At 35.8% G+C, this 9,574-nt stretch overlaps 1 protein-coding gene across 1 annotated transcript; it reads right to left on the bottom strand.

The window, feature by feature from the left end:
* Window positions 1–711: 711 nt before the first annotated feature.
* Window positions 712–4,342, bottom strand: LOC127626155 (protein FAM174C-like). Its single transcript, XM_052101738.1, has 3 exons — window positions 3,942–4,342; window positions 2,881–3,009; window positions 712–2,684 (listed from the first exon to the last, which is right to left on the bottom strand). The coding sequence occupies exons 1-3, from the start codon at window positions 4,220–4,222 to the stop codon at window positions 2,681–2,683; spliced, it is 414 nt and encodes a 137-aa protein (XP_051957698.1). The 5' UTR covers window positions 4,223–4,342; the 3' UTR covers window positions 712–2,680.
* Between the last annotated feature and the right edge of the window lie 5,232 nt (window positions 4,343–9,574).

Raw genomic sequence — 9,574 nt, 5'->3', positions numbered from 1 at the left:
TCAAGCATGGTGGTGGTAGTGTGATGGTTTGGGGATGCTTTGCTGCTTCAGGGCCAGAGAAACCTGGATTCAGGACCAGAAAAATCCTAAAGGAGAACACCCGGTCATCAGTCCATGAGTTAAAGCTCAAGCGCAACTGGATTATGCAGCAAGACAATGATCCAAAGCATAGAAGCAATTCCACCTCTGAATGGCTAAAAGCTAAATTAAAGTTTTGGAGTGGCCTAGTCAAAGTCCTAACATGATCCCGATTGAGATGCAGTGGAAGGACCTTAAACGGGCAGTACATGCTCGAAAACCCTCCAGTGTGGCTGAGCTAAAGCAGTTCTGCAAAGAGAGGGCCAAAATTCCACCAAAGCGTTGTGAAAAACTGATCTCCAATTATTGGAAGCATTTGGTTGCAGTTATTGCTGCTAAAGGTGGCATAACAAGCTATTAAGTATAAAGGGGCAATCAGTTTTTCCACACAGACCCAGTTGGTGTTGGATAACGTTTTTGCTTCAATAAATAACATTATCATTTAAAAACTGTATTATGTGTTTACTCAGATTGCCTTTGTTTTATGTTAGATTTTTTTTTAAAATGTGTAAACACACACACACACACACATACATTATATAAATAATCTGCAGATTACCAGCAATCCTTATCTCCATTAAGATTTTTTTTACCTCACACAAAATAAGAAAAAAACCCAAAAAACTTAAGGTTGAAAATAGAGAATATAATTTAATTACAAAAAGAGCCCAAAATTATGTCCAGTCAAATGCAATTACAAAAAGGGGACAAATATCAATAGAAAGGCACACTTTAGGAATCATTCAAATTATGTACATTAAATACTGTATTAATACAGTGACTCTTCATGCATAACAAACTGACAGTAATCAATATTTCAATAAATGCATAAACTCTCCACATCTTATCTAAAGGTCTAAGAAACCCATATGATCAATGTGCTTCATTAAACAATAACACCACTTACATTAAGCTGGAAAGTGAGAATGCTGTGGTTGATCCATTTACTCTCAGATGGCTTGCTGCTTTGACAGCACATTCAAAAGCTAGCCACTTTTAAACAATGCAAGAAAAGATTCATTCAAAGATCACATTATGTGTTATAAAGCTTTTCTTCCAACACTAGCTCAAAAATCACACCCATGTAGAAAACAAAGGCTTGAAAAAGAGCAGTCTTTTAGTTCATCCTCACTTGCTTCATTTCTGTGAGTCCCATACAGGTAATACACAACCTGTCTCATATGTGATGAGTCTAATGAAAACTAAGTTAACAAGCCAAATTACTTTTGAATACAGAGATGAGCATGGATGACTATGCTTGGAACCTAAATAAACAGGCTAGGAATGTTTAGTATCTAAAAATATAACTCCTCTATTATTTGTCAAACAAACTTCAAAATGGAAGGATAGAGTTTGTGTGAGGAGTGTCAGTATGACTGTCAAAACACGACAGGCTGATGCAATTTAGCTTCAGCAAAACCCTGGATTTAAGTGACTTAACCATAAAAAATAAAAGTGCATCTATTATAGAAGCTGGTATTTGGCAAATATTTTATACACATTTAATTATATTTCCAGAATCCATATCTGAACATAAGACAATGAACAGAATTCATATATTAAATCAATACCCAGTACAGGTTATGCAGTAGCATAAGAAAGAAAGATAGATTTAAAGGGATGTTTCACCCAAAAAAAAAATCATCATTTACACACCCTCATGCCATCCCAGATGCATATTGCTTTTTTTCTGCAGAACAAAAACAACGATTATTAGAAGAATATCTCAGCTCTGTAGGTACATAAATTGCAAGTGAATGGTGACCAGACTTCATTAGTGCCAAAAATTACACAAAAGCAGCATAAAAGTAATCCATAAGACTCTATTGGTTAACTCAAAGTCTTCAGACGCGATATGATCAGTGTGGGTGAGAAACATATCAATATTTTGATTGGATCACTTTAGAAGACACTATTTTAACCACTGAAGTCTTATGGATTATTTTGATGCTGCCTTTATGTACTTTTTGGAGCTTCAAAGGTCTGGTCACCATTCACTTGCATTGTATGGATCAACAGAGCTGAGATATTCTTCTAAAAATCTTAATTTGTGTTCAGTAGAAGAAAGTCATACAAATCTGGGATGGCATGAGGATGGGAGGAGTTTCATTTTTGGGTGAACTATCCCTTTAACAGAATATATAAATGTATCTGAAACAAAACATTAAAAAAAAAAAAAAAAAAAAAAATCACATCAAACATAATTTGATGGTACATCTAAAAATAGTCAAAGTCCAAATTATATTAAAGTCTCATAAATTCATAAAAACAACTTTCAGCCCTTCAGTGTTTGTATTGGAAATGATGGGCAGTTGTTTACAATATTAATTATTACCATCAATTTACTTTGGCACAAAACACAGTTTTGATCCTTCAATAATTTCCCTCCGACACCAAAACATTTTTGGTCATACTAGTCCAAAAAATACTGGTCTAGTATAAACCTACACATTCTGCTTTATTCTTGGGAAAAAAGCATCCTAGGTCCTCCCACAGTTGTTGAAAATGACAACAAAATTATTTGACAACTGTTTTAGTGGAAATCATGGGATTGTCTTCATAACATTCTTTCTTTCTGGAAGTGTCAAACACCACCAGAGGTTCATCTGTAGAAACAAGCAAACAAGACAGCATATCAGACAAGACACTATTGTTGGTATTTCCAAAATGCAGCATCAGAACAATCTCAGTCCATGGTCTAAAGTTTATAAGAGACTACTTTGAATACTGAGAATTATTTAGGTATATGTTTGATGGTGACACCACAGAGGGATCTGATGGAACAATCTGTTGTTTGACTACCTTTTCAAGGATTTGGCCTCATAAACTGTGGTGTCTTCCTCATCGCTTTCCAGGTGTGCCATCTCCATTGTGTCATCATAGTTTGAAAGGAGCCCATATTTCTTCCTTTGAACACTTGTTTTCTTCAGACTTAAGTGAGGGAATATTTGAGGCAGGTTAAACAATCAACTGAACAACATCTCTACAGTTCAGTACCTCTGTAGTTAAAAATTACAAGTTTTTACAATTAAAACAATTTTAAATACAATTTTTATAGACAATTTACAATTATATGTAATCTAACTACACGATGATGACTAAGACTTTATAAATATTATGGTTTCATTTTCTGTTAATGCACGGAATCCTGTAAAGCTGCTTTGAAACAATGCGTTGTGAAAGCACTATTCAAATAAAAATTACTTGATTTTACAGATCAAATTATACATGAGTTTTTAAAAAAGTGCTTTAATAAAATTCTAAGCTTCACATTTCTACTTTTAATCCCTCCAAAAATTGGCCCCATTAACTTCCACTGTAAGTGCCTTACTGTAACCTCAGTTTCTGCTCTTTTTTGTTTATAAGGACGGACGAGTAGAAATTATTATTATTATTTATTTTTAATTATTATTAATTTACAACATTATGCCACAAAGGTAATGCCAAATTACAGAAAGGCTGCATCAAAACCTAGTGAGCTGCCGCCCAAAACATACTTTTTAGGAATATGGCTCTTTTCGAGCATTCGAATCATTGGAGAACCCAACAGTGCGCATGCGCACACCATGCCTAAATTTATGTTTAGGTATCTTCGACACACTAAAATCTAAACGACATAAAGGCTGTCTCAAAACATAGTGAGCAACAAACCTAGACTGCATATTTTGGAATAATAGGCACATTCCGAACGTAAGAATCGAATGGTTCGTTTAGAGTGTTCGAATCATTGACACGTTCCGAATGTTCGCGTGAATCCAACGTTCAAAAGCGCATGTGATGCCCAAAATGATGTCTAGGTAGATCACTCACTATGTTTTGGAGTTTTTAATACATTTCGCATCATATGAGATGTTTAGACTCACCGGACAGCTCTCACTAAGAAATAAAGGACTCCGATGGCCGTGATTCCGATCAGAACATACAGAGCTCTGTTAATCATCGCGCCGTCCAAACTGAACCTCTCGTCGGGGGATTTCCTTTTAGTGCTGCTGGTATTATTATTAGCCTCGTCAGGACTGATGCTGGAAATGTTCTTGGTTGTGAGTGATTTAGTGGTCTCGAGCTGGGGCTGATCGTTCGTGTCGTCGGCGAACGAGCTGGCCCACAAAGCCAGAAGCAGAAGGAACACTTTTAAATGTGTCATAGTTGCTTCAGTCCGCGATTTTAAAAGACGTGAAAACAAACTCAGACACTATATGAAGTATGATTTAGTGCCTGTGTACAGTTCCTGTTCCAGAGTGATGACGACAGCAGCACATGTGGTGTTACGACCAATTGTGTCCTGAAGGAAATCAACAACGAGATTATTTTTCCCACTGAGACCATGTCAACCCTACTAATTTAATGTCTTTAATTGGCGTAACATGGCGTAATTGTCAAGATCATAAGGCCAAATATAATTTTTTTTTACACTTATTCCCCATATTGAAAATATATTGAAATAAATAAACTGACAAACATTCATCATAAGATTGAAGTGGAACCTTATACTTGGTACACTACCTTCATTACTAAGAAATAAAATAAAGCAATACACTTTCAGAGTAATTCGAATTAAAGCCTTAAAGCAAATTACAAACACAAATCAGAGTCCCCACTTAATGCAAGGATGGATTGGAGAGAAATAATATCAAGGAGGAAAATAAGGATGGAGTGAAAGGGAATATAGGCCTATTAGATGGAGCGATCAATAACATATCACCAAGGTTAAAAACCTAAATTTAAGGGGACTGGGTAGCTCAGTGAGTATTGATGCGGACTACCACCCCTGGAGGTTCGAATCCAGGTTGTGCTGAGCCAGGACTCCTAAGCAACCAAATTGGCCTGGTTGCTAGGGAGGGTAGAGTCACATGGGGTAACCTTCTCGTGGTCACTATAATGTGGTTCTTGCTTATATTGGGACGTGTGGTGAGTTGTGCACGATGCTGCAGAGAATAGCATGAAGCCTCCACACGCACTATGTCTCCGCGGGAGCACGAGCCACGTAATAAGATGCGCAGATTGACGTGGAGGCAACTGAGATTCATCTTGCATTATGCATACCAAATTGAGGAGAAAAGGGGGAGAAAATAAAAAAAAAATAAAAACCTACATTTGGTACAGATGGGTACTGCTCAGAGAAGTAATCATATAATATTAAATGATGATAATTATTTCTGTTTGACAGAAATGTAGTTAATGATACTGCCCTACAAAGGCAAAACTCAAAATTAAGTTATGACTGAAGCAGGGCTCTTATGATCTGTCCAGTGACAGAGGAGTATGCTGAAATTCAAAGAAACTGTTGTGTGAAAATGCATTTAATACAAAATCCACATCAATATAATTCAAGCCATTTTTCTCAGTTTTAATGTTAGTTAATGAGTAGGCCTTCCCAACAAACATGCCCCTTTGGGACCCATGTGGCCCCACTGTGGGCAGAAAATGCCAGTACCGGCGTGAAATGTGGGGCACGTGTGGGCCCCACACTATGGGCCAAGGTGAGTCCCCAGTGGGCCAGCCTTAAAGTGTGGGATCAGTGTGGGCTGCCCACTCTAAGCAAAGTGGGCCCCCAGTGGGGGGAGAGCCCAGACCCAGCCCAAAGTGTGGGCATGTTGCGGGCTTACAATGGGCCCTACTAGGGGCCTACTCTGATTAACCCTAGGTTGTTTGGGCATACTGTGGGCACGGTATCTGGGCCACAGTACTCCCTGTGGGTCCTTAACAAATAATACAATTAGTTTGGTCTTACTTTGTACCTGCAGAATACCACAACATTACTATTAATGCATATGCAGAATAATTGCACTTGTTGAAAGTAGCAGTTATAAACTAACAGTCATATGTATGGGGCCTACTCCGCTTAACCCTAGGTTGTATGGGCATACTGTGGGCACAGTATCTGGGCCTCAGTACGCCCTGTGAGTGTGCTCAGTGGGTCCTTAACAAATAATAAAATAAGTTTGGTCTTAGTCTTACTTTGTACCTGCAGAATACCACAGCATATGCAGAATAATTGCACTTGTTGAAAGTAGCAGTTATAGACTAACAGTCATATGTTTCAAATATTGCATTTATTCACAGCCAGGAAAAAATGAAGAAAATATATATTTAAAATTGAGTACAAAACTGATCATGGATTAAATACTAAGTAAAATACATTTTAACAGAACAATAACCACTTAGAACCACATTAGAATACATTAAGTAGAAATCAATCCCCTCGGGGGCACCAGTGGATCTCTGCCATTTATCTTCTGGTCCTTCTGCTCCTTCCCCCATCCCTGTCTCTAGCATTGTGGAGCCACATTTTAATCCCAGCTTCCACTTCGGATCCTGTGGCCCGGTTACTTTTTGTCACAGCATCTAAGTGAGAAAGAAAACAATAATTGAAAAGTATATGTAAAAAATAAAAATAAAAAAATGGGGTAAATATGATCTATAATCAGTTTGATACCACTTACTGTGATATACTGATTTTATAAATACATATACGAGCCACAGCATTAGTTTACTGAATAAAAAAGGCTTGTATATGTATTTATAAAATCAGTATATCAAAGTTTTATTTTATTTTTTTGCCTTTATTGGACAGTTACAGTGAAGAGCAGTGTCAGAAATGAACTTGTCCATTAAGGGGCAATTATTTACCGCCTTAAATTGATTTCTAGGGGCATTTTTAATCTTTATCTGTTAACTGCGAACGATGACACATGATGTAGCATCTGGTGTTTTTGATTTGAAAATGTTTGAGAGGTAAGAATTTATTTGATTATTACGGTTTAGTGTTTATTGTATTATTTATATTATGGGTGATGTCTAGTTATGTAACCCTTCTACTGCGACTTTTGGGTGTGTTGAGGTTCTCCCAACTAAACATGATAAACAGTGTATAAATCGCGACACTTTTCGCGTTACAAATCTTAAGATGAAACCTAGTGAAGGTCAGTTTAATTTCAACAAACATTTAGAGTTTATAGTATGACTTGTAAAAACATTAGACATACGCACCTTCAATTTTTCCACAGGTAATGGTCAATGACCGATGGTCAGTTATAGTTTCCTAATATACAAAACTAATACAAATACAACCCTAACACTTAATAACTATTACTAACACTAACACATTAATGTTAATTAAAAAATATAGAGAGATGGATTACATCAGTCAGAAGAGAGAAAGATGTCAAATTTACAATCACTACCTCTGCAGCTGTATTAGAAACCTCTTTGCAGCAGTATTGATATATATATATATATATATATATAGATATATATATATATATATATATATATATATATATATATATATATATATAAATGTGTTAACTAGAATAGTAATATAACTTTACATTAATTAAAACATAAGTAAATCAAGTATAAAATCAAATGAAAAACATTTAAAAACATAAATTAAGTATAAAAAAAACATTTGTTAATTGTTTACAATCTCTGGACTGCCTGATTATGGTAATATTGTTTCAGGCTTGTGGAACTAACTGATCACAATTTGAATCATTAAATTGTGTATTGTGTGTTCCACTATAATTGTAAAATTAATACATTTTAAAATGTTATTAAAAATTATATGTTTGCAAATATTCTGCAAAATCACAGAATAAATGGCAGAGAAACATAAAAGCAGTAATTCTTTTTTTTCTTCTTTTTTTTTCTTACATTTAAGAGGGGGGTCTTCAAGGAAATAAAAGTTGGGAACCACTGCCCTAGAGCATCAGTAATCTTAAAACAAAGTTTTAACTGTCTTGTGTTTTTGACACAGGGGCTTACCCACAGAAAGCCCACATAGGGTCCCCAAAGGGCAAAACTGCTGTGGGCCCACGTGGGATTAGTGTGGGATTGCCCTGCCAACACTGTCCCGCAGTAAACCCACACTTGTCCATGGTGGGCCCACATGGGCATGTTTGCTGGGTATGGCGTTTGTACAGTATTAAAGAGTATTAATATTTATTTTAACATTGAAAATATATGTGTACATTTATATGGATGGAAATTAGGCTAATGCTATGTAAGCACCAAAGGTTATTTTCAATGCAAAAATAGAGTAGTTTAAAAAGCAGTGACAAACAGTACACAACAAACTATCACAGCACTATAAAAATATGTATATAAAAGAGACGTCATCAAGACCAAATTAACAACAGGGGAAACACAAGCATGTGTCCCGCAAATCAGTGTATCCAGCCATGATCACGTACAGTACTATCAGCCAATATTGGATGCGGGACCCTGCGCATTAGAGTGGGGAGCAAGACAAGATTTGATTGCTGAGTGCAGGTACTGGTGGGAGGATGTGTGCACGGGTGCAGGAGAAAGAACTCCCGCAAAATCTAAATATCTAAAAAATGAAATATACGTTCCTCAAAATGATTTAATGTATTTAAGGCACAGAGTGTTATTCGTCTATTGCGCAAGATCAACAATTTTTTATTTTTTTTATTAGTTATTAAAGAAAGGCCAACCAAAGGTCAGTCAGATATTTGGCAATGTTTGTGTTCACAAAACATGTTTTTTTTCTCACTCTCTCTCTTTAATTATTTTTATTGTTTTTTGGGTGGAAATTGTAAAAAAATAGTCTATGATTCCAGAGTGGGACAGAATCTTACAGGAGTGGGACTGAACATTTTAGCAGGTGGGACAAAATATGACTTAATTTTCTGCGGGACGGTATCCTGCGGGAGCGGGTCTGAAAAATCCATCACACAACCTCTACTTTATAATTATTGCATTTAAAACATGCAATGCACCAAAATAACTCTCTTGAGTCACTGCTTTCGGCCAATGACAAAAATAGAAAAACACTTCACATTTCTGGTGCAGTTTTGTGATTAGTTGGGGAGTACACAGCCCACTCCCACACTGCTTTTAATCAATGCACAAATTGGAGAAAAAAAATAAACATTTTTATTTAAAACCGTGTTTCCCAAATGTTTGATTTTTGGGCAGGACTCAAGTTTGGGTGGGCTCAACCCACCCCTGCCCATGCCTACATCCAGCCCCACTCTACTATGATGAACATGTTTTACATTTCTGAGTTTAAAGTCATTAAAAAATCTTTTCTAAAGGTTAAAGTAAAAAAATATCTAAGTGGTGTGACCATCTGGAGACAGTAAATTAATAATAATATAATTGTTTATATAATATAATAATCACATTTTGTTCGGCTCAAATGGAGTAAAACTGAGAAAACATATTGATATTTAAAAACATTTATAGTATTTTCCACAAAACAACAAATCAAAAAAATCAAGGTTAATATATATATATATATATATAGATAGATATACTCTGCAGGCCGAAAGTCTGATTTTGCTCTTATGAGAAGGAATTGGTACTTTTATTTATCAAAGTGTCATTTAACTGATCTCAAATTATAATCAGGACATTAATAACGTGAAAAATTACTATTACAATTTGGAAAAAAAAAAAATTCAGAACTTCTTAAACTACTTCAAAGAGTTCTCATCAAAAAATCCTCCACGTGCAGCAATGACAGCTT

This window comes from Xyrauchen texanus, chromosome 32 (genome assembly GCF_025860055.1).
Source record: "Xyrauchen texanus isolate HMW12.3.18 chromosome 32, RBS_HiC_50CHRs, whole genome shotgun sequence".
NCBI lineage: Eukaryota > Metazoa > Chordata > Actinopteri > Cypriniformes > Catostomidae > Xyrauchen > Xyrauchen texanus.
Note: the sequence above shows the minus strand (reverse complement) of the source record. Positions and strands in the feature narration are given on the sequence as shown.

Coding starts and splice junctions, on each gene's coding strand:
- LOC127626155 (XM_052101738.1), bottom strand. CDS start 4,222: ATGACACATTTAAAAGTGTTCCTTCTGCTTCTGGCTTTGTGGGCCAGC. Junction 3,010..3,941: donor TTCTTAGTGAGAGCTGTCCG/GTGAGTCTAAAC, acceptor CCCTCACTTAAG/TCTGAAGAAAACAAGTGTTC.